Source organism: Macaca mulatta, chromosome 1 (assembly GCF_049350105.2).
Source record: "Macaca mulatta isolate MMU2019108-1 chromosome 1, T2T-MMU8v2.0, whole genome shotgun sequence".
Taxonomy (NCBI): Eukaryota; Metazoa; Chordata; class Mammalia; order Primates; family Cercopithecidae; genus Macaca; species Macaca mulatta.
In genome coordinates, this window is record NC_133406.1 from 36,518,529 (window position 1) to 36,544,215 (window position 25,687).

Genomic DNA, 25,687 nt, shown 5'->3' on the forward strand with positions numbered 1-25,687 from the left:
CAAGATCCGGCCACTGCACTCCAGCCTGGGCGACAGAGTGAGACTCCATCTCAAAATAAAAGAAAAAAAAAAGCCAGGGAGGAGATAACCCGCCGGTTATTACCTCAACACTCATCCTTTCTTTAAAAACCACCGCACAACCTCTTCTCCTCTATCAGGTTCAGCGAAGTTTTTGATGGAACTGTAAAGATGATACCTACTTGGGAACCCAGGGTTAAGGAGATGAAACTGGAGCCACAGTTGTATGTTGGATGGAAAGATCAGGACGACCAACACTGGCAATGCGGAGCCAAGGGCTTTGTGGGTGGGTAAAAGAGACGCCATGCTTCCCTCCAGGAAGACGGGCATGAAAGTGAACATAAAAGCCTCATACTCCATGCTTCTTTCAACAAAGCAGTTTCTATTTTGATTCTACCTGCCGAAAGACCCATACCTGGTGCTAAACTGGAAGCAGAATTTTCTGTGGCATCCTGTGCCCCTTCAATGTTCTCCTTGTTCTCCACCTGTTTCTTCAGTGTCCGAGTCTTGGAAGGAAGTATAGGTAGCCGGGGCAGGTACGGAACAACAGATGACGAGGAGGCGGCTCTCCCAAGCTCCTCAGCTACCTCTGTGAGGAAGATAAGGGGACCAATAAAAAGTACAATTTCATAACAGAAAAAGGGAGTTCTTTTCAGAAAAGGCACACAACTGAGAAAGAACTGGCAAGTAGAGTACTAAAATACATACACGGAATCATAAAGTATGTACTCTTTTGTCTGGCTTCCTTCGCCCAGTACCGTCTCTGTAGATTTGTCCATGCTGCTATATGTGGCAGGGGTTCTCATTGCTGTGTAACATGCCAATGTGTGAATATACCACAATCCGCCCGTTCTCCTCCTGATGGATGTTTAGGTTGTTTCCAGTTTGGAGTTACTATGAATACGTTGCTAGCATCATCCTGCTATGTGTCTTTTGGTTCACAATGTTATGCACGTCTGATCGGCACAATGTAGGAGAACTGGTGGATCACAGGGTATATGTGCATTCAGGTTTATTAGGCCCTGCCAACCTGTCCCCCAATGGCAATACTATTTCACATGAAAGCTGTGGTCACTCTGCATGCTTGCTAAAATTTGATGTTATTATTTTTGGCTTGATTTTTTTTTTTTTTTTTTGGGAGATGGAGTCTCACCCTGCTGCCCAGGCTGGAGTGCAATGGCGTGATCTCGGCTCATTGCAACTTCTGCCTCCCAGGTTCAAATGATTCTCCTGCCTCAGCCTCCTGAATAGCTGGGATTACAGAAGCAAGCCACCACACCCAGTTATTCTTTGTATTTTTAGTAGAGATGGGGTTTCACCATGTTGGCCAGGCTGGTCTTGAACTCCTGAACTTGTGATCTGCTTGCCTCAGCCTCCCAAAGTGCTGGGATTACAGGTGTGAGCCACAGTGCCCAGTCTTTTTTTTTGACAGGGAGTCTTGTTCTGTCGCCCCGGCTAGAGTGCAGCAGTGCGATCTCAGCTCACTGCAACCTCCATCTTCCGGGTTCAAGTGACTCTCCTGCCTCAGCCTCCCAAGTAGCTGGGATTACAGGCACCCACCATGCTTGGCTAGTTTTTGTTTTTGTATTTTTAGTACAGACAGGGTTTCACCATGTTGGCCAGGCTAGTCTCCAACTGCTGACCTCAAGTGATCCATCCACCTAGGCCTCCCAAAGTGCTGGGATTACAGGCGTGAAGCACTGTGCCAGGCCAGTCTGATTTTAATTTAAGCCTTTCTGGTAGGCCGTGGATTGGTATCTCATTGTGGTTTTATTTTGTATTTCTCTATGATGAGTAATGTTGAGCACGGTTATTGGACATCTGGATATCCTCGTTTACTAAGTTAACCTTTAACTCCTTTCCATGTCAATATATCCAAGAAGGCTGGGAGCTGTGGCTCACACCTGTAATCCCAGCACTTTGGGAGGCAGAGGAGGGTGGATCACTTAAGGTCAGGAGTTCGAGATCAGCCTAGCCGACATGGCAAAACCCCATCTCTACTGAAAATACAAAAATTAGCCAGGTGTGCTAGCAGGCGCCTGCCATCCCAGCTACTCGGGAGGCTGAAGCATGAGAATTGCTTGAACCTGAGAGACGAAGACTGCAGTGAGCCGACATCACACCACTGCACTCCAGCCTAGGCGATAGAGTGAGACTCTGTCTCAAAAAAAAAAATGTGTGCATATATACATACACACACACACACATATATATGAATATCTTTTTAAATATTCAGCTATATGGATGTAATAATTTACAGTCCAGTAGATATTTCAGTTGTTCATAATTTCTCACTATTATAAACTATACTTTGATGCAATGTCCTTGTAGTTAAATCTTTGTTTATATTCTTAATTATTTCCTTAAGATCTATTTCCAGAAATGGAATGTCTGGTTATTGTTTTTACAACTTGGTTCTGCTTTGTAGATGTAGTTTATACTTATTTTTTCCTTTTTTCTTCCCTACATTCTAAGTATTGATGCTTAAAGAGCTACCACACTTACTAAGGTTACTGATAGGGAGGCTGAAAAAATTTCTAATTAAAATATAATTTCAATTTTTTGAGACACAAAGATGCACTGAAAATAGCAAAATAGCAACACAGCAATAATAAAGGTCAAAAATTAATTCAATACCATGAAACAGAGTCCAAAACTACAAAAGTTGATCATTTTTTAAATGTAATTACCATTATCGCCACCACCACCACTACCCAGAACTAGTCACCAACAGTAAATCCAACAGATTCTCACCTTCAGAAATGCTGGAGTCATGGAACATGGTTTCAAAAGCTTGGTGTGTTTCAGCAAAAGAGGGCCTATCGGCAGGGCTCCACTTCCAGCCTGTGTAACAGAAGAAGAAAATATTAAAAACTCCTTGCAGAAGTTCAATATCCAGTGGTATATCTAATAACGAGTTCTATGCATCATGATGTATACTTATTAGAGTTACAGCATGTTCACAATGATAGCAACATAGCTCTAGACTCAGAGGTATAATGAACCCACTTTCTAAATTCCTTTTTCCTTTTTCTTTGAGACAGGGTCTTGCTTTGTCACCCAGCTGGAGTGCAGTGGCACGATCTCGGCTCACTGCAGCCTTGACCTCCTGGGTTCAAACAATCCTCCTGCCTCAGCTCCCCAAGTAGCTGGGACTATGGGTGTGCAACACCACACCTGGATAATATTTTTTTTTTTTTTTTTTAGACGGAGTCTCACTCTGTCACCCAGGCTGGAGTGCAGTGGCGTAATCTCAGCTCACTGCAACCTCCGCCTCCTGGGTTCAAGTGATTCTCCAGCCTCAGCCTCCAGAGTAGCTGGGGCTACAGGCACATGCCACCACGTCCGGTTAATTTTTATATTTTTAGTAGAGACGGGGGTTTCGCCATGTTGGCCATGCTGGTCTCAAACTCCTGACCTCAGGCGATCCACTCACCTCAGCCTCCCAAAGTGCTGGGATTACAGGCATGAGCCACTGCGCCCAGCCAAAGTGAGCGCGCACAGCAATCTCAAACTACTGTATTTTTTTATATAGACAGGATTTTGCCACATTGCTCAGGTTGCTTTTGAACTCCTGAGCTCAAGCAATCTGCTCACTTCGGCCTCCCAAACTGCTAGAATTATAGGTGTGAGCCACCACACCTGGCCATGAACCCACTTTCTAAGGCTGGGGCTTCAATTTAGCCTCAGCTCCTATTCCCTCTACTAAAAGGATGAGGAGAAACAGGGAGATGGTTTAGAAAATGGCAAGTTTTCTTCCACTTGAAAATAACAGAAGTAAAACCTGTCTTCAAACTCAGCCTAACCATACAAATAATCAACTGTATATATTCAGAAATATAAAAGGATATCAAAAAGGAGGAGCTCAGAGTTCATTTTTGACAAAGTGCAACAGAGAACGTCAATGTTCAATGAGGAAAGAACACAGACTTATGTTTAAACACAACTGCAATTGGGTCCAGGCCCGGTGGCCCACACCTGTAATCCCAGCATTTTGGAAGACTAAGGTGGACAGATTAGTTGAGACCAAGAGTTTGAGACCACCCTGGTCAACATGGTGAAACCTTGACTCTACTAAAAATACAAAAATTAGGCCGGGCGTGGTGGCTCACACCTATAATCCCAGCACTTTGGGAGGCTAAGGCAGGTGCATCACTTGAGGTCAGGAGTTCGAGACCAGCCTGGCCAACATGGTAAAACCCCATCTCTACCCAAAATACAAAAATTAGCCAGGCATGGTGGTAGGCGCCTGTAATCCCAGCTACTTGGGAGGCTGAGGCAGGAGAATCGCTTGAACCAGGGGGTCGGAGGTTGCAGAGACTGCACCACTGCACTCCAGCATGGGCAACATAGCGAGACTCCGTCTCAAAAAAAAAAAAGTAAAATTAGGTGGGCATGGTGTGTGTGCCTGTGGTTCCAGCTACTCAGGGGCTGAGGCACGAGAATCACTTGAACCCAGGAGGTAGAGGTTTCAGTGAGCCAAAATTGTGTCACTGCACCCCAGTCTGGGCAACAAAGCAAGACTGTTTCAAAAATAACACCAACAAAAACAAACAAGCAAACAAACAAACCTTGCAATTTAATTCACTACTCACTTTCCTACCTTTTCATCTGCAAGCAATCAGATGCTTCTGTTTATCCACCACAGAGGTTATTTTTATGCATTCTTCATAGTCTTTAGCAACCATTTTTATCTAGTTGAAAACAGTCCTCCCCACCTTAATCTCTAAACTCAATTTCTTATCTTATTAAATATGCAAATGTCTCTGAGAAACTGGGTCAATATTTAGGCCATAACAACTATGCTTAGGATTCCAGTAAGATTCAATGGTATATGATATGACAACTGCCTGATCAATGATAAATTCTTTAAATGTCATGAGGCTGGATTCAATCTAACAACACTGAGAGGAGAAATATTTCTAATTTTGTTAACTATTCTGAACTGCTAGCTTATGCCTTCAAAATTAAAACATGCAAAAATACTCACATGCTCTCATAAGTTCATAAACCTTAGGGGGGCATCCCTCAGGCTGTTCCATTCGATATCCTTTTTCTAGTAGGTCATAGACCTGAGACAGGTCAATACCTGGATACGGTGACATTCCATAGGTAGCAATTTCCCACAACAGTACCCCAAAAGCTGCATAAGGAATTAAAATAAGCACTTAGTGTTTCTTCTCCGATTTATTTTTTATTTTAGATAATCAGGTGATTCTCTTTCAAATTTTAGGCAACGTTCACACATACTACAACAACATTAATATATAATATACTCATCAATTCTTACAGCACGGCTTGTCCTTCTAAAATATTTGCAACAGGAATGCTACAGATAATCTCAAGACAGTTTTATTTAAATTTCCCAATTTTTATTTAGCTTTCCTTTACTATAATGAGGGAAAATAAACTATGACCATTTAAGAAGTCTGAGGCATAATTCAACTATTCTTAGAAAAGTTTTTGATATACAGTAGTCACCCCTTATGCCATGGTTTCACTTCCCATAGTTTCAGCTACTCACAGTCATCCAAGGGCCAAAAATATTAAATAGGAAATTCCAGAAATAAATTCTAAAGTTTTAAATTGCATGCTGCCCTGAGTTGCATGATGAAATCTCAAGCCATGCTTCTTCTTCCCACCTCACACGCAAATCATCCTTTTACTCAACATATCCACAACATAGATGCTACCCACCCCTTAGTCACTGAGAAGACCTCTCGGTTATCAGATCAAATAAAGATTATATACCCAGGGCTTGACACTATCCTTGGCTTCAGGCTTCCAAGGGGGGTCTTAGAATGTATTCTCCTGAGGATAAGGGAGAACCATTGTATCTAATAAGTATAATAGTTTTAAAGTCAGCTAATATAAGAGGAGTAAAATAAAAACAGATTCATTTAAAATCAGATAAAATTCAGAGCAGAAAAAAATTTGATTTTTGTCACAGTTATATGAGTTTGAGATTTCTAGTTAAAAGTGACTTAGAATCCTATGACTATTTCTATTGGTCCACAATCCAAATTTCCAGATTTTTCAGTCTATGAAGCCAAGTCATATTACTTCTCAGAGCAGTAGAAACCAGATCAGTTAAGACAAATTCTAGATGAAACCTGTTGCAGGAAGTCAGGGACCCCAAATGGAGGGACCGGCTGGAGCCGCGGCAGAGGAACATAAATTGTGAAGATTTCATTTTAATATGGACATTTATCAGTTCCCAAAATTAATGCTTTTATAATTTCTTATGCCTGTCTTTAATAATCTCTTAATCCTGTTATCTTCGTAAGCTGAGGATGTACGTCACCTCAGGACCACTATTGTGTTAACTGTACAAACCGATCGTAAAACATGTGTGTTTGAACAATATGAAATCAGTGCACCTTGCAAAAAAACAGAGTAACAGCGATTTTAGGGAACAAGGGAAGACAACTATAAGGTCTGACTGCCTGCGGGGTCGGGCAGAACACAGTCATATTTTTCTTCTTGCAGAGAGCCTATAAATGGACATGCAAGCAGGGAAGATATTGCTAAACTCTTTTCCTAGCAAGGATTAATATTCTGGGAAAGGAATGAATTCCTGCGGGGAAGTCTATAAACGGCCACTCTGTCTTATGCGGTTGAGATAAGGACTGAAATACGCCCTGGTCTCCTGCAGTACCCTCAGGCTTACTACAGTGGGAAAAAACCCACTCTGGTAAATTTGAGGTCAGACCAGTTCCCTGCTCTCGAACCCTGTTTTCTGTTAAGATGTTTATAAAGACAATACGTGCACCGCTGAACATAGACCCTTATCAGTAATTCTACTTTGCCCTTTGCTTTGTGATCTTTGCTTTTGCCCTTTGCCTTGTGATCTTTGTTGGACCCTTATCAGGAGTTTCTGATTTGCCCTTGTCCTGTTTCCTCAGAAGCATGTGATCTTTGTTCTCCTTTTTGCACTTTGAAGCATGTGATCTTGTGACCTACTCCCTGTTCTCTCACTCCCTCCCCTTTTGAAATCCTTAATAAAACCTGCTGGTTTTGCAGCTCAGATGGGAATCACCGTCCTACCGATATGTGATGTCACCCCTGGAAGCCCGGCTGTAAAATTCCTCTCTTCGTACACTTTCTCTTTATTTCTCAGCCGGCCAACACTTACGGAAAATAGAAAGAATCTACGGTGAAATACTGGTGGCGGGTTCCCCCAATAGAAACCTCATCACCCTTCCCTTGAAAAAAAAACAAAGCTCTGTGTCACAGTACTCTGCAAATGAGTGACAAAACCTAATGTGAGGCTGGGCACAACGGCTCATGCTTGTAATCCCAACACTTCGGGAGGCCAAGGCAGGTGGATCATTTGAGGTCAGGAGTTCGAGACCAGCCTGGCCAACATGGCAAAACCTCATCTCTACTATAATGACAAAAATGAGCTGGGCATGGTGATGCATGCCTGTAGTCCCAGCAACTCTGGAGGCTAAGGCAGGAGAATCACTTCAACCCGAGAGATGGAGGTTGCAGTGAGCTAAGATTGTGCCACTGCACTCTAGCCTGGACAACAGAGCAAGGCTCCGTCTCAAAAACAAACAAACAAACAAACAAACAAAACAAAACAAACCTAATGTGGAAATAAGATGCTTTACAGAGAGGATTATTAGCACTCCAATGTAATATGAGATCTAGACTGTGAGCTCTCTGAAGGCAGGGACTTCTTTTTTAAAACTAACTTACTTTCTCTCCCTCTTTTTTGTTTGAGACGGAGATTTGTTCTTGTTGCCCAGGCTGGAGTACAATGGTGTGATCTCGGCTCACCACAACCTCCACCTTCTGGGTTCAAGTGATTCTCCTGCCTCAGCCTCCTGAGTAGCTGGGATTACAGGCATGCACCACCACACCCAGCTAATTTTGTATGTTTAGTAGAGACGGAGTTTTTCCATGTTGGTCTGGCTGGTCTTGAACTCCCGACCTCAGGTGATCCACCTGCCTCGGCCTCCCAAACTGCTGGGATGACAGGCATAAGCCACTGTGCCTGGCCCTAAACTTTGTTCTTTACACTTTTTTTTTTTTTTTTTTGAGACAGAGTCTCGCTCTATTGCCCAGGCTGGAGTGCAGTGGCGCCATCTTGTCTCACTGCAACCTCTGCCTCCCTGGTTCAAGCAATTCCCCTGCCTCAGCCTTCAGCCTCCTGAATAGCTGGGATTACTGGTATGTGCCACCACGCCTGGCTAATTTTTGTAGTTAGTAGAGATGGGAGTTCACCATGTTGGCCAGGCTGGTCTCGAACTGTTGACCTCAAGTGATCTGCCCATCTCGGCCCAAAGTGCTGTAATTACAAACGTGAGCCACCACACCAGGCCTATACTTCTGTTTATGCAAAGTTCTTAGCACAGTCCTGGCAGCTAGGAGGTATTTAACAAATACTTGCTGAATAACTGAAGAAGAATGGCAGGTAAAGGTAGAGGACACTGAACATCGTAAGAGAAGCTCTAAAGAATCAAGACATTTAAAAAAAAAATAAAATGACACCAAAAAAAGTCCCTTTCAACCTTACCCCAGACGTCAGATTTAATTGAGAAGGTATTGTAGGCAAGACTCTCTGGTGCTGTCCACTTAATAGGAAATTTGGCTCCAGCATGAGCAGTATAAGTGTCTCCAGTCATCAATCTACTTAAGCCAAAGTCAGCCACTTTTACCACATGGTTTTCTCCCACTAGGCAGTTACGAGCTGCAAGATCTCTGTGGGAAAGAGAACCCTAATGTGATTCCATTCAGACGGTGAGGAAAATGGTCGTGAACACTCTATTCTTGGTTCTTTGTGTTACAGGCAGAGTTAAGTAAGTGCTGACAAATATGGTAGTATTTTCCGACAATCACTAACATCTTAGAAAGCCCACTAATGATATATCACTGTAGAGCACTCATCAAGAAGCAGAATAAAGCAGGCTTTATAAAATGGGTCCCTATTTATAAGTACACTGGGATAGGTGAGCAATAGATGCTTTTCTACAAGACTTTAAGTTATTTACTAAGGCAGAAAACTATTTTAAAAACTCAGCCACTAGGCCAGGTGTGGTGGCTCATGCTTGTAATCCTAGCACTTTGGGAGGCCAAGGTGGGTGTATCTCCTGAGCTCAAGAGTGCAGGACCAGCCCGGGCAACATGGGGAAACCCTGTCTACAAAAAAAACAAAAAAACAAAAAAACAAAACAAAACAAAACAAAAACACTTAGCCGGGCATGGTGGCACATTCCTATAGTCCCAGCCACTCAGGAGGCTGAGGTGGGAGGATGGCTTGAGCCCAGGAGGCAGAGAGTGCAGCAAGCTAAGATTGCATCACTGCATTCCAGCCTGGGCGATGGAGCCAGACTGTCTCAAGAAGGGGAAAAAAAAAAAAGCCACTAGATGGTGAAAAAGGATCTTGGATACAGTGCTGGGCAAAATAAAGAGAGCTCTCTGGCCAGGCATGGTGGCCCACACCTATAATCCCAGCACTTCGGAAGGCTAAGATGGGAAGATCACTTGAGGCTGGTAGTTTGAGACTAGCCTGGTCAACATAGCAAGACCCCATCACTATTGTAATTTTTTTTTTTTCCAAAGAGAGTTCTCAGTTTTGAGAACAGCAAAGGCCCCTTATTAATACTTTAATCAGAGTACAGTACGTTTGTTTACAAGTTAGAAGTGACATTATAATGGGCCCTGTGAAATACGAAATTACTTTCTTGAATCATCCGAAATTTTCTGGGAAGGTTCTCACATTCTTCCTTTTATCTGCATGTCAAGCAGGATGGCTTCATGGTTAGTCAGAGGTAAGTTTTACACACCTATGGATGAAATTCTTCTTCTCTAAGTACTCCATTGCAGAAGAAATCTGAGTGGCCATGTAGAGAAGCACAACTGCAGTCACCTCTTCTCGGTTGCATTCTCGGAGGTAATCCAGCAAATTCCCATATGGCATGTATTCAGTCACAATGTAAAATGGTGGCTCCAAAGTACAGACACCTAAAAATTGAAGAATAGTGCTTGTTTTTGTTAATGTACATTCAAACACTTCAAACCACTTTCGTCAAGAATAATTTGACAATTTTTCAGGTCTAGTTCGGCAGTAATCTTTTCCCTTTTTACCACCACATTCTCTGAAATTAATAAGCAAAAATTAAGAAGCTGGTTTATATGGGAGTCCTTGCTTCCACTATATTGTTCTCTGGGAATTCATATGCCTCTGAGTATTTGTCTGTTTGAGCAAAAGCAGCGTGCTTGTATTAATTCTATAAGGGGCCAAGAAAACCAACATGTCCAGACTTTTGTACACTTTTGATTCTCCTCCTCAACTGCAGGCTAACAATACTTACTCAAAAGTAATAGCAATTGTGCACATGCTGAAGACTATGTGAGCCCCACCTGTAATACTGCTTTGTAAAATGATTTTCATCGTTTCCATAGTCAAGGAATTCACTGATATATGGCAGATTCCTTATAAAAAACCAACAAGAGGTCGGGTGCAGTGGTTCACGCCTGTAATCCTAGCACTTTGGGAGGCTGAGGCAGACAGATCGCTTGAGACCAGCAGTTCAAGACTTGACTGGCCAACATAGCAAAATCCTGTCTCTACTACAAAAATTAGCTGGGTGTGGTGATGCACGTTGAGGCACGAGAATAGCTTGAACCTGGGAGGCAGAGGTTGCAGTGAGCCAGGATCATGCCACTGCACTCCAGCCAGGGTGACAGAGCAAGACTATCAAAAAAAAAAAAAACCACAACAAAAAACACCCCCCATCCAAAAAAAAAAAAAAAAAATCTGGCCCTATTTTTAAAAAGTAAAAGAGCTTAGTAAAAGAGTTCTTTGTGACCTGAACAGTGAAAAGCCAATCTAACATAGTACAGCATTTCCTGCTTGTAAAGGTAAACTGATGGGTGTGGTCACAGTTTTTAATTTGCTTCAACAGTCCTTCAATGTCTCTTTATTTTGCAAAAACATTTCATGAGTTTTTGGTTCAGTACCATTTTGAACACTTCTGAACTTTGAATCTGGGGCAATTAGTACAAACTGAGCAGTTTTATATACTAAAATCAATCAGGCCACTGCTTCTTGGGCCATTTTAAAACATGGAACCTACTGATTAAAATAAGTACTTATGGAAGTGGATTTAAACCTGCAGCTTCCACCATGGTGACTGAAAAGAAAGCTTTGGGGCTGGGGGAGCGGGGGAAGGCTGGGCATGGTGGCTCATGCCTGTAATTCCAACATACTGAAAGGCCCACATGGGAAAATCACTTCAACAGCAGCCTGGACAACAGAGTGAGACCCTGTCTCTAAAAAAAAAAAAAAAAAAAAAGAGGGCATTTGGAGATAAGAAGGGGTTACAGGACAAGCATTTTTGGAGGATATCTATGGTTCAGGCAAGGTTCCTCACCTAAAAGTTGTACCAGATTAGGATGCTTGATTTCCTTCATTACTGCGGCTTCTTTTAGGAACTCTTCTACCTCCATGGTATCTTCCTGGAAAAAGGGAAAGGTAAGAAAGAAGAAAACGAGAGGGACAAACCCCCAACTTAAAATCATTTGATTCATCTCACAATCCTAAAGCTTCAGCTTTAACAGTAAAAAGAAGTATCTTTTGAATATTTTAGCATATTACAAGAAATAATTTTTATTTCAATTTATTTTTTTGAGACAGGGTCTCACTCTGTTACCCAGGTTGGGATGAAGTGGTACGATCTCACTGCAACCTCTGCCTCCTGGGTTCAAGCGATTCTCCTGGCTCAGCCTCCCAAGTAGCTGGGATTACAGGCATGCACCACCATGCCTGGCTACTTTCTGTATTTTTAGTAGAGACGGGGTTTTGCCATGTTGGCCAGGATGGTCTCCTGACCTCAGGTGATCGGCCCGCCTGGGCTTCCCAAATTGCTGGGACTACAGGCATAAGCCACCACACCCAGCCGAAATGATTATTATTTTAAGAAGTCCAACTTAGAAAGAAAAATGTCCTGGAGTAAAAATTAGCAGGAGAAGCAAAATTCAGCAATCATGTCCTATAATCAACTGAAACACAGGAGCCCTGTATTGGATACTTCAGTTCTCTCACAATTTATTTCTTCAGATATCTCAGGCTTTGAATGAGGAGACCTAGCACTTAGCTGCTTACATACTTATCTTCTTGATTAGATCATAATCTTCTTAGAGAGCAAGGCCTTATATATTGCTTTACACTCAGAATATGCTTAAGAAACAGAACTGACTACTACTTATTAGCTGAAGAATAGCCCTTATGAGTGATATACTAGAGACAGTTACTGAGGGTCTGGGACAATCAAGTGAGTGAAAACCTTATAATTTGATACTGGGAGGTTTAAAGGAGACATATAGTAGTACCAGGAAAAAGATTTCTGTGAATGTTAAGAAGTGCTCTAACTGCGAAGAGACAGGAGGAACAACAACAAGGGAGAGGAAGGACAGAACAAGAAAGAGGCCCATGATTCTCAGACAAGGCACAAAGAATTCTGTCCAGCAGGGGTCGATCTCAGGAAGCAAAAGAGCTTATTTTGCTTTTATAACTTTTAATTTGCTTCTAACCTCCCACTAAGATCTACATCAACAGCCTCCAGAGACAGACCTTTCCCACATGTGGGTTTCATTGCATTGCAGTGAATAATCTACCTCTGCATTGTCAGCAATGGCACTAGGGTTAATCATCACAATTTGCTGATGTGCTTGGCACCAGTGGGTGGAAAGTGTTCCAAAGTTAAAGAAGAGCATGCTCATATTTCCAAGTGATTGAGCACAAAAGAAAAAGATGCCTGAAAACTGTAATTCTCAGCAACCCACCTTCAATGTTTTCACAGCAACTGTAAGGCTGTATTTCTTCCAGACGCCAACGTAAACCTCTCCATACTGACCGCCCCCAAGTTTGTGCTTCATGGTAATATCCGTTCGTTCCATTTCCCATTTGTCGTGGATGGGGGACACACCATAGACCGTAGGCTTATTACACTTGGGTGCTGGGTAGTGTAATGTTGTCACCAGCCCATCAGCCACTGTGGAGTGATGGTGTACAAGCTCTGCCAAGGTGCTGAAGCGGCTCTCAGCAGTCACATATACCTGGTAAGAAAAGCAGAAAAGCTAAACAACTTGAAAAGAGATTAAGAATTGTTTTTTTAAAGCCCATATTTCACTGGCCTGAAGATAGGAGGCTATCTTTAAAAAAAAATTTTTTTTTTTCTGCAGACAAGGTCTCACTATACTGCCCAGGGAGGTCTCAAACGCCAGCCTCAAGCAATCCTTCTGCCTGGGCCTGCCAAGGTGCTGAGATTACAGACTGGGTCACTATACCCAGCAAAAGTTTATCTTAATTGAGGTAAATTTAAAAGTTAAATGATGACTGCAAGGGTAAACATAGAACTTCAGTTTAATCTTACTTAATCTGCCTTTCCTATTCTTCCTAAATTAGTCTTGGGGAAAACCTTCCAAGATCTCTCTCTGGATCATCAAGCTCATTGGTCTTCAAATATATATATTTTTTCATATATATATGTATTTTCATATATATATATATGGTTTTTTTTTTTTTGAGACAGAGTCTCACTCTGTTGCCCAGGCTGGAGTGCAGTGTCACAACCTCAGCTCACTGCAACCTCTACCTCCCGGGTTCAAGTAATTCTTCTGCCTCAACCTCCCAAGTACCGGGGATTACAGGCATGCGCCACCACGCCTGGCTAATTTTTTTCTTTGTATTTTTAGTAAAGACGGGGTTTCACCATGTTAGCCAGGCTGGTCAGGGACTCCTAACCTCAAGTGATCTGTCTGCCCCAGTCTCCCAAATTGCTGGGATTACAGGTGTGAGCCACCCGTGCCCGGCCAGTCTTCAAATATTTTTAAGCCACAAGACTGTGGACTCAACTACAGAAGATAGGTAAAGAAGAGATGCCCTGATCAAAGTAAGCAAGCAAGGACTTGGTCTTTTGTAAAAATTTACAAAATATCACCTTCCTCTTGTAAAGAACATAACTTGAAAACCACTGATTTAGATGTTTTTGGTAAGAGTATTCAAATATTTCATAATTTTAATTACGATGTACATTTGAGTGTCTAGGCCATTAAAGAAAGAGCCACAATTTACCAGTGGCCAGCACTTTGGGAGGCTGAGGCTGGCGGGTCACTTGAGGTCAAGAGTTGAGACCAGCCTGGCCATTATGGTGAAACCCCCTCTCTACTAAAAATACAAAAATTAGCTAGGCGTGGTGGTGTGCACCTGTAGTCCCAGCTACTTGGGAGGCTAAGGTGGAAGGATTGCTTGAACCTGGGAGGCAGAGGTTGCAGTGAGCTGAGATCATGTCACTGCATTCTAGCCTGGGTGACAGAGCAAGACTCCGTCTTAAAAAACAAAAAAAGCCACATTGGATTTCACAGAATTGCTTACAACATAGTTAATTTGCTAAGCAATAAGAAATATAAAGTAAGAGAGAATTCTCTGGCCTTCTCTCCCAAGGGAGCTTTAATTTTTATTTTTGAGAAATAAGGATCTCACTGAATTGCCCAGCCTGGGGGGCAGTGACATAATCATGACTCACTGCAGCCTTGACCTCCCAGGTTCAGGTGATCCTCCTGCCTCAGCTTCCCGGGTAGCTAGGACCACAGACATATACCACCATGGCCAGTTCATTTTTAAAATTTTTTGTAGAGACGAGGTTTCACTATGTTCCTCAGGCTGGTCTTGAACTCCTGGGTTCAAGTGATCCACCCACCTTGGCCTCCCCAAGTGTTGGGATTACAGGCATGAGCCATCACGCCTAACCTGTTATTTATTTTTTCTTAAAGACACTTTTGGCCGGGCACGGTGGCTCACGCCTGTAATCCCAACACTTTGGGAGGCCAAGGCAGGCAGATCACGAGGTCAGGAGATCGAGACCATCCTGGTTAACACGGTGAAACGCCATCTCTACTAAAAATACAAAAAATTAGCTAGGCATGGTGGTGGGTGCCTGTAGTCCCAGCTACTCAGGAGGCTGAGGCAGGAGAATGGCGTGAACGCGGGAGGCAGAGCTTGCAGTGAGCCAAGATCGCGCCACTGCACTCCAGCCTGGGCAACAGAGCGAGACTCTGTCTCAAAACAAAAACAAACAAACAAAGAAAGAAGCTTTTGTTTTAGTGTATACATAAAAGTATTCATAAAATTCATAAATGGAAAATTTATAATTTTTACAAAGTAAACTCACCCATGTAAACGTCACCCACACCAAGAATTATAACATGACCAGCACCCCAGAAGCCTCCCTTATGCTCTCCAGCTATTTACCCTTGCAAAGATAGCCACTATGCTGACTTCTAACACCTTAGATTAGCTTCTGCTTCCTTTTTTTCTTTTTGAGACAGAGTCTCGCTCTGTTGCCCAGGCTGGAGTGCAGTGGCACGATCCTGGCTCACTGCAACCTCCGCCTCCCGGGTTCAACCAGTTCTCCTGCCTCAGCCTCCTGAGTAACTGAGTAACTGGGATTACAGGCGTGCGCCACCATGTCAGGCTAATTTTTGTATTTGTAGTAGAGACGGGGTTTCATCATGTTGACCAGGCTGGTCTCCTGACCTCCTGACCTCCAGTGATGAGGCCCGTCTCAACTTCCCAAAGTGCTGGGATTACAGGTGTGAGCCACTGTGCCTGGCCTCTGCTTCTGAACTATATACAAACAGAATCACACAGTATGTATTACGTCTATTTTCTTCCACCCAACTTAAAAATTTTAAAATTTAAACTTTAAAATTTTTTAAACTTGCATTATATTTCACATACCATAATATTCATCATTTTAAGGTATACAATTTAGTGGTTTTAGCATATTCTCAAAGTTGTCCAACCATCACCACTAACTCTAGAACATTCTCATCATCTCATACCTATTAGGAGTCCTTCCCACTCCCCACATTCTCATCCCCCAGCTAATACTAATCCTTCAACTTTGCTGAAGTTGAGTCAGCTGATATTCATCTACAGTAGGGGCCAGCAAACTCTTCATAAGGGCCAGATAATAAATATTTTAGGCTGTGGCCATAGTGTGTCTGTCAGAACTACTCAGCGCTGCCTAGTAATAGAAACCATAGACAATACATGAACAAATGAGAGTGGCTATATTCCAATAAAATGTTATTTACAAGAAAAAGCAGATGGCTGGAGGGCCACAGTTTTACCTGATGGTGTTGTGTGTAGCAGTACTGTGTTCATTTCTGTTGTTGAATGAAATTGCATTTTATGAATATACCACAATTTATTAACCCATTCTACTGCTGTTAGATCTGTGGGTGTTTCTAGGTTTTGGCTATCAGAAGCAATGCTGCTATGAACATTCCTATACATGTCTTCTGGCATACATATGCACTCATTTCTATTAGGTAAATAACTAGAACTGCTGAGTCACTCTTACATTACTACACATCTGATTCTGTTCTGTTTGGCCAAGAGGAAACATACTATGTCTATATGGTGGTGCAAAAGTGAAAGAAAACTAAAAATTTACTTACTTCCTACTTTGTATCAGTCATTATGTCTTACAGAAATTACTTCATTTAATCCTTACAACAACCCAATAAAGTGGGAGCTAATTACAGACAGGGAAACTGAGACTTATGTAAGGTCACAATCAGAACTGCTTGCTCCAAAGCCTGTGCTTCCCCCACAGCACGCCTATCACATAGAGGAGAACACAAGAAATAATTCAACCTAAATTTACTGCACAACAAAAAAACAACAGACATAAGCTCATGTTCTGTAGTTTATAATGTATAAACACACTGTAACAAACCCATTCTACCTAATTAACATGGCTGGTGTTCCCAATATACAAACTGTTCAATGACTGAATGATCTGTTTCAGTTAATATACATTAGTGATCGACACCAGGCTCAAAAGTCTCTTACTCTGTGAACTTTCTGGTAGATATTATTCTAATTTTCTTTTTTTTTTTTTTTTTTTTTTTTGTTGAGACGGAATCTCGCTCTGTCGCCCAGGCTGGAGTGCAGTGGCCGGATCTCAGCTCACTGCAAGCTGCGCCTCCCAGGTTCACGCCATTCTCCTGCCTCAGCCTCCCGAGTAGCTGGGACTACAGGCGCCCGCCACCTCACCCGGCTAGTTTTTTGTATTTTTTAGTAGAGGCGGGGTTTCACCGTGTTAGCCAGGATGGTCTCGATCTGCTGACCTCGTGATCCGCCCGTCTCGGCCTCCCATATTCTAATTTTCAATGATACAATGTTAACTGATAAATTCTATACCAGTGCACTGGGTGTGTATTTGTGTACTGATTATTAGAACAGCTAACTTATACAGCAGTTTCCTTCATTCTTCACCTTCAAATCTAGCTTATCTTTAAAATATTAATATAATACTGTTTTTTAAATTTCTATTACCATATTCTTTTCAAGAGAACAAGCTCTAACATGCCAAAAAGCCCAAACTCACAAAGCTAGTGAATATTTTATTTCATGTCAGACATAAAACCTATTACTTCACTTCAGTCACGTTGAATATTATTTCACAAAGCAGCCAGTCCATGCTTAAAGGTGCTGACCAGCGAGTCTTACCTTGCCATCTGCAGTGGTGTTAATCCTGTAGTGATACACACGTCCCTCGTACCTGAGCGAGATGGACAGCTGCCCAGGGCTACTCTCACTTTCTCGCACCAGGAAGCTGCCATTGATGAGACTGCTGAGCAGATACTCAGCTGCACTGCGTGACACAGGTCCATGGTACCAGGAGTGTTTTTCCAGGCTGTTCACTGGGGTGATGTAGTTGCTTGGCACCCAGCCCTGCCCATTCTTAGAGCGAACTTCACTCCACTCACCATTCTGGTTGTAACCAAGAACTCGTAGCTTTTCACCTAGCCATAAGGTCATCACAGGATGAAAGAAACGATGTTAAGACTTTATTTCAACTGAAGCAGTGTATTGTCAAACTTTAAACTCATTAAAAAAAAAAAAGAATCTTGAACTTTTATGCCAAATTTGTTTTTAAATAATGAAAACAAACTTGGCTGTTCATTATATCCTGATTGCTCTCTTTAACTTTTAGCTTAACCACACAAGCATGGTCGGAAATGGTTTTCTGGCATTTACTACAGGGTTTTAAAAGTCTATATACAACTTAAAAAATACCCTTAGGAAACTCTATGTATGGCAGACAGGTTATTAAAATGGCTGGAAAAGGATACAGTGCTCACTCTTCAAAAGAAGAAAATTCACTTTCCCTGAAAACAGTTTATCAAGGAATGTATCTTATATATGATTCAATGTTAACAACCATCAAGGATTAGGGATAAGACATGTGAGATACAAAGTGACTTCTAAATTTCACTTGGCACCAAGGCAACAAAACCACTGATGTAAAACAAAAACAAAAACAAAAAATGAACAAACAAACAAAAAAACACAGACCACAGAGTTTTCAGCGAGAAAACTGTTCAGTGGGGTGAGGGAATGGGCAGTTAGGACTCCCAAAACACAACCCCTTCCAGAATACAAGTTTAAAAATAGCTATAGTTTTCTTATTTCCTTCCTAGTTCCCACAAAGAATGAATCACTCCTTTCCATTCCACACTAAAATCAGTGCGTGGAATGGCAAGCTCACTCTTAAAGTTGGAAACCAAAACCCGAGTCACTCAGTGTATCTTTGCCGTCAACTTCAACGTTCTTAATTTTTTCATCAAAATTGGGAACATCAAGCTCAGACTTCAACATATAACTTGCCCCGATACTTGCAGCACAAATTAGGTTTCTTTGGCAAAACAGAGACAGTGAAAGAAATATCACTAGTGATAAATAAATGTTAATCTAAAGAATCCTTATAGTACCTCAGGTTCTTATCTCTAAGAGATGCAACCCTTCCTATAGCGTTCACATCTACTTCTTCAGTGTCAGAAAGTAGAAAGCAGCGAAGTCAATCAAAAGTACATGGCCATGGCTGAGCATGGTGTCTCACGCCTGTAATCCCAGCACTTTGGGAGGTCGAGAGAGGCGGATCACCTAAGGTCAGGAGTTCGAGACTAGCCTGGCCGACATGGCGAAACTCTGTCTCTACCAAAAATACAAAAAATTAGCCAGGCGTGGTGGCGCATGCCTATAATCCCAGCTACTTGGGAGGCTGAGGCAGGAGAATCGCTTGAACCCAGGAAGCTAAGGTTGCAGTGAGCCAAGATTGCACCACTGTACTCCAACCTGGGCGACCGAGAGTGGCTGCCCAAAAAAAAAAAAAAAAAGAAGCACACAGCCAGAAGTATCAGGGAAAAGTTTTTAGGAAAACTCAAAATAATTATCCTTATAACCATCTGTCCTTTTTCAGTGGCCTTCAGAAATGTTTCCATAGAATAACTTTCTATTAGACACCATCTCACCTTAGACAAGTGGATATGAGATAATGAGGAAAAAACACGAGTATACATACATATATACACCTATGGGTACATAAAATATACATATATACAGATAGGAGTCTGGTGTAGCAGTGGATATGCGTAAGTGCACAGATAAATACTCGCCAATCATATTTACAGGAAGAAAAAAAAAATCCTGCTGGAAAAACTGAAGAAAACCTGTTGCTCTGTAGCTTTTCTCTATTAGTCCACATGAACTAAAAATAAAGCCTGTAACTACTTTGTATATATATCTATATACATTTTTAAAATATTGTTGCTTCCTTAAAAAGAATTGGTAATGACAGGCTATCATAATGAAGATACAGTCAAAGACCCCAGGATTTTTTGTTTGTTGTTCTCTTTTTTTTTCAGTTATCAGGAAAATTTTTCTACCCTGGAAGTTTTGACTACCATGGAAAATGACAGGGGGATGACTAGTACGGATTCAAACATTGGCCAAACTGACAGAGCAATCCTAGGGAGAACTTTTTTGTTTGTCTTGAAACAGGTCTCCCTCTGTCGCCACGTAGCAGTGCAGCAGTGCAAACACAGATCACTGTAACCTCAATTTCTCAGGCTCAAGTGATCCTAAGACCTCAGCCCCCCAAGTACCTGGGTCTACAGATGCATGCCACTGCACCTGGCTAATTTTTAAAATTTTGTAAAGACAGGGGTCTCACTACATTGACTAGGCTGGTTTTGAACTCCTGGGCTCAAGCAATCCTCCAGCCTCAACCTCCCAAAGTGCTGAGATTACAGGCATGAGCCACCGTGTTTGGCTGGTAGAATTAAAAAAAAAAAAAAAAAAAAATTCAAGCAAAATATCATTTTCAATCAAAAACTAAAGTGTTGCTTTATTTTTAAAATATATTTTCTTGTCTTTTAAAATAATAAAACAGCTTTAGCATGACATCATTTTAAATTAGTGAGAACCAGATATAAAAATTTGGCATTCTGTGGATTTTAAAAGAAACCACTGTTGGTCATAAGATAAAGGCCAGTCATAACTGATAACTGAAGAATCAACATTCTTTTTTTTTTTGTTTGTTTTTTGTTTTTTGTTTTTTGAGACGGAGTCTCGCTCTGTCGCCCAGGCTGGAGTGCAGTGGCGCGATCTCGGCTCACTGCAAGCTCCGCCTCCTGGGTTTACGCCATTCTCCTGCCTCAGCCTCCCGAGTAGCTGGGACTACAGGCGCCTGCCACCGCGCCCAGCTAATTTTTTGTATTTTTAGTAGAGACGGGGTTTCACCGTGGTCTCGATCTCCTGACCTTGTGATCCGCCCGCCTCGGCCTCCCAAAGTGCTGGGATTACAGGCGTGAGCCACCGCGCCCGGCCTCAACAGTCTTTCTTTATCAATGTTTCCTTGATGACTGGGCTATCTTGAAAAAACAACAGGAAAACGTACCTATGAAAGAATTTCCGAGTCATCACTTCACAAATTTCTCCAGTGAAGAATCAGTAAAGGTAAAATCAAGTATACTGTAGCCCAAAGAGACTACCACACAATATTAACTTTCTGGCTGGGTGTGGTGGCTCACACCTGTAATCCCAGCACTTTGGGAAGCTGAAGCAGGCGGATTACAGGTCAGGAGTTCGAGGCCATCCTGACCAACATGGGAGAAACCCTGTCTACTAAAAATACAAAAATTAACCGGGTGTGGTGGTGCACACCTGTAATCCCAGCTACTCAAGAGGCTGAGGCAGCAGAATCGCTTGAACCCGGGAGGCAGAGCTTGCAGTGAGCCGAGATAGCACCACTGCACTCCAGTCTGGGCAACGGAGTGAGACTCCATCTCAAAGAAAAAAAAAAAAATTCTTTGATATATTTTGTTCTATCCTCAAACTTTACATAAAATTTTCCTACGACTGCATAAACACAACCCCTACATACATAACATATATCATCCTGTCCCCAAAACTATCCAAAAGCAGTAAGTAAAACTGACACTAGGAGATAATGCACTTTTACTTTTACTTTTAATTCTGTTCTATATACAGTTGGCCAACAAATGCAACTACCACGAAGGCTAGACTCACTATACACCTATTCTTTTGTTTTTATTTTTTTAAGAGACGGCATCTCGTTCTGTCGCCCAGGCTGGAGTGCAGTGGCACCATCTCAGCTCAATGCAACCTCGGCCTCCTGGGTTCAATTCTCCTGCCTCAGCCTCCCAAGTAGCTGGGACTACAGGCACATGCCGCCACACATGGCTAATGTCTTTTGTATTTTAGTAGAGACGGGGTTTCACCGTGTTGCCCAGGCTGGTCTCGAATTCCTGAGCTCAGAGATTCCGAAAGCCTCGGCTTCCCAAAGTGCTAGATTACAGGCGTGAGCCACCGTGCCTGGCCACACCTATTCTAATTGAACTGTGGCTAAGATGAGCCATGTTGCCAGACCTCACTGCTACTCAGAATGTTGTCTGTGAACTTGACTGTCTATATGTGAGGACTGTTCATTCATTACTAGTCCACAGTGAGATTAAGAACTGCAACCAAATGTAAATCAACTACATCACTAAGCACGCTATTTATTATTTAGTTCAGTTTTAACCCTTTGGAGCAAGGCTTTCTGCATGAAGATAGTAGTCTAGTGTTTCACATTCTGGCATAAGCATCTTACCTTGTGGACCATTTCTGAGTAGCACTGGCCTAGACAACATAAATGTCTATTGTTTGTGTTTATATAGATCAGTGAAAGGAATGGTAGGAAAGGTTTATTTGATTTCCATTATAGTAATTCAAGAGAGTGGTAGTTTATTTCCGTGGTAAATTCTTATAAAATGGAACATTAAGAACATGACCAAATAAAATAAAATCAACCATTATTGATTTTGCGTGTGTGTGTGTGTGTGTGTGTGTGTGTGAGAGAGAGAGAGAGAGAGAGAGAGAGAGAGAGAGAGAGCGAGCGAGGGCAAAAAAAGTAACTTTTATGATAAAGAAATAGGATTAAGAACATGACCAAATAAAATCAACCATTATTGATTTTGTGTGTGTGTGTGAGAGAGAGAGAGAAGAGAGAGAGAGAGCAAGCGAGGGCAAGGGCAAAAAAAGTAACTTTTATGATAAAGAAATAGGATTATGGGGACATTATCCTTGTGTACCTGAACTGATTTGCTACTCTGCCTAAGCTTATTCTTGCCTTTTGAATGTATGAAAACCACTGCTGGGGGGGGGAAAAATGTATTTCAGGATTTTTTTTTTTGAGATGGAGTCTCACTCTGTCACCCAGGCTGGAGTGCAGTGGTGTGATCTCAGCTCACTGCAACCTCTGACTCCCAAGTTCAAGCAATTCTCATGCCTCAGCCTCCCGAGTAGCTGGGACTACAGGCATGTGCTACCATGCCCAACTAATTTTTTTAATATTTTTATTAGAGACAGGGTTTCACAATGTTGACTAGGCTGGTGTCAAACTCCTGATCTCAGGTGATCCGCCCGCCTCGGTCTCCCAAAGTGCTGGAATTATAGGTGTGAGCCATCGAGCCTGGCCAGGCCCCTTTATCTCTTAATCAATAATGAAAACTGAAAAGTGAAAGCATGTTACATAGAAACCTCACCTTTAGTGATGCTGAGTGTGTTATCACCACTTGCTACAAAATCATAAAGTGCAACAAAGAGATTAGGGTCACTCTCGGTGGCTCCGAGCAAGTTCTCCTTGGAGCTCCACCTGATAGCTTCATTTAGTGCCTGGGGTTCAACATCACAACCATAGGGACGATGCAAAGCTTCTGAAAGACATAAGAAGGGAAGAGAATTCATGGTGAGTTCAACAGCAAAACATTTGTTTGAATTCAGTATATACATAGTATTTCAGCTGCTGGCTCCAGAGTAGGAAAGAACTGCACAGTATAAAGTGTTATGAAGAATGAGCAAATAGGCACTGTCTCTCCTAAGCATGAGGAAGCAATTTACTTGTTAAAAATGTAACAAGGTAGTCAGAGAAAAGACCACAAAATGAGAGTTCAGCCGTGATTTATAGGCACTCACCAAAATCAGACATAAACTAATAGGAAACGCAGTTTTCTCAAAATGGAAAAAAGAATCTCAAAGAGAAATGGTTACTAACTTTATAAAACATATAGGATATTTTGTTATAGTGGTGGTTGTAGTTTTAAGGAAGAAATGATTATAAGTTTCTTACAAGTCCACCCAAACTACCCTTATTCCCTTTCTCTCTCCACAAAAAACAAACTGTAGAAAAGACAACAGGGATTATTTTTCAGAATTAGGTAATATTGTATAAATCCAGGCCCTCTAAGTATAGAAAAAATTATTTAAAAAGTGCTTTTAGAAAAATAATCTTGTTTTGGCCAACATGGCGAAAAATAATCTTCTTTTGTTTTAAAAAAAAAAAAACAAAAGAAACATGACAGCACCCAGCCTGAATGACATTTTTAAACACTATTTTGTTTTCCTGAGCAGTGATTTTTTTGTAAGTATCAATAACTTAATTGAACAGCCTAGAAAATATTACTATCATCGGGCATTTATTGAGTTTCTACTCAATGTGGTCCAAGCCTTTTATGACCTGTTTTTTTCTCAAGACTTTACAGTTTCTAAATTTATTTATAGTACATAGCACAGGTGATCCCTATACCATCTTAAAGATCACCTGTTTCTCACGGCCCAGATCGATTACACAAAAAACACAGTTTTTCCAGTATCGATTTTCTTGATCAGACTATTTTTAGTGCCTGTCTACAAAGGCAAACTATCCAAATGTCTATGTCATATAACAACATTTTTATGTCTCTCTTCCTCCTATTATTATTATTATTTCTGAGATGGAGTTTCACTTTTGTTGCCCAGGCTGGAGTGCAATGGCATTATCTCGGCTCACTGAAACCCCCGCCTCCCGAGTTCAGGTGATTCTCCTGCCTCAGCCTCCCAAGTAGCTGGGATTACAGGCACCCGCCACCACACCCAACTAATTTTCTTGTATTTTTAGTAGAGACAGGGTTTTACCACGTTGGCCAGGCTGATCTCGAACTCCTGATCTCAGGTGATTCACCCGCCTCGGCTTCCCAAAGTGCTGGGATTACAGGTGTGAGCCACTGCACCCAGCCGACTTATTCCCCACCCATGCCCACCTCCCAACCCCCCACTCCCCCACTGCGATGGAGTCCTGTTTTGTTGCCCAGCCTGGAATGCACTGGTGCAATCTCTGCTCACTGCAACCTTTGTCTCCCAGGTTCAAGCAATTCTATTGCCTCAGCCTCCCGAGTAGCTGGGATTACAGGTGCATGCCACCAAGTCCAGCTAAGTATTGTATTTTTAGTAGAGATGAGATTTCACCATGTTAGCCAGGCTGGTCTTGAACCTGACCTTGTGATCCTCCCGCCTTGGCCTCCCAAAGTGCTGGGATTACAGGCGTGAGCCAACACCCAGCCAGGCCAACTTATTTTTAATATAAAAACGGTTTTATCATATATGAAAGGAAAAAACTTGAATTTGTGGTTCCATTTATTTTCAGATCCATTCCCTGTTCTCCATCTCTACTGCCAATGCCTTAGTTCAAATCCACAACATCTCAACATCTCTCACCTGGACTACTGCCTCCAGTCTTGTCTCCCTCAAATCCATCCTCCACACAGCTGGCAAAGTGATCTATTTAAGAAAAAAATTGACCACATCACTTTTCTTAAGCCTCTTCAATAGTTTAACATCAAGCTAAAGTCTCCTTTTCATGGCCTTCAAAGGCCTTTCATGATCAGATCTCCACCTACTCCTCCGGCTTTGCCTCTCCCCACTCCATACCTCAGATTGTAAACTTTAATATACACCATGTTGCTTCTCACCTTCTGGCTTTGGTTCACACAGTCCAGACTAACTGGTCACCCCACTTTTCTTTTGACTGGTTGATTTCTACTTGTAATACTCAGCTCCAATTTATAGTAGTTCCCCTTATCCATGAGGAATATGTTTCAAGACCCACAGTGGATGATTAAAATCAGGATAGTACCAAACTCACTATATACTACGTTTTTCCTATACATACATAACCATGATACAATTTAATTTATAAATTAGGCTCAGTAAGAGATCAACAATAATAAAACAGAACAATTATAATATATTGTAATAAAATATATGTGAATGTGGTATCTCTCTTTTTCCCTCAAAATATCTTAATACTTTCAGACTGGGGTGGAGTGCCAGTAACTGAAACTGCATAAGGCAAAACTGTGGATAATGGGGGATACTGCACCTTCTCTCTGTGATGTCAAAAGCATCACAGTTGCTGCCTTAATACTCTACCTTTATCTCTGTATTAATAATACATTCTACGTATGTTTGTTCCCCAAACACCAT

At 41.8% G+C, this 25,687-nt stretch overlaps 1 protein-coding gene across 8 annotated transcripts in view; it reads right to left on the minus strand.

Moving 5' to 3' along the window:
* Positions 1–25,687, minus strand: part of ABL2 (ABL proto-oncogene 2, non-receptor tyrosine kinase) — a 119,871-nt gene that overhangs the window by 2,597 nt on the left and 91,587 nt on the right. For 4 of the 8 annotated variants that reach the window (XM_015122831.3, XM_015122790.3, XM_015122797.3 and 1 more), the window contains exons 2-11: positions 24,920–24,982; positions 22,933–23,103; positions 17,552–17,847; positions 12,814–13,086; positions 11,403–11,487; positions 9,813–9,990; positions 8,543–8,727; positions 5,009–5,161; positions 2,773–2,862; positions 434–607 (exon numbers count right to left, since the gene is read on the minus strand). In XM_015122831.3, the coding sequence (XP_014978317.2) occupies positions 434–607; positions 2,773–2,862; positions 5,009–5,161; positions 8,543–8,727; positions 9,813–9,990; positions 11,403–11,487; positions 12,814–13,086; positions 17,552–17,847; positions 22,933–23,103; positions 24,920–24,982 (1,668 nt within the window). The remainder of the gene's footprint in view (positions 1–433; positions 608–2,772; positions 2,863–5,008; positions 5,162–8,542; positions 8,728–9,812; positions 9,991–11,402; positions 11,488–12,813; positions 13,087–17,551; positions 17,848–22,932; positions 23,104–24,919; positions 24,983–25,687) is intronic. The other 4 variants (XM_015122847.3, XM_015122805.3, XM_015122815.3 and 1 more) reach the window with 1 other exon arrangement.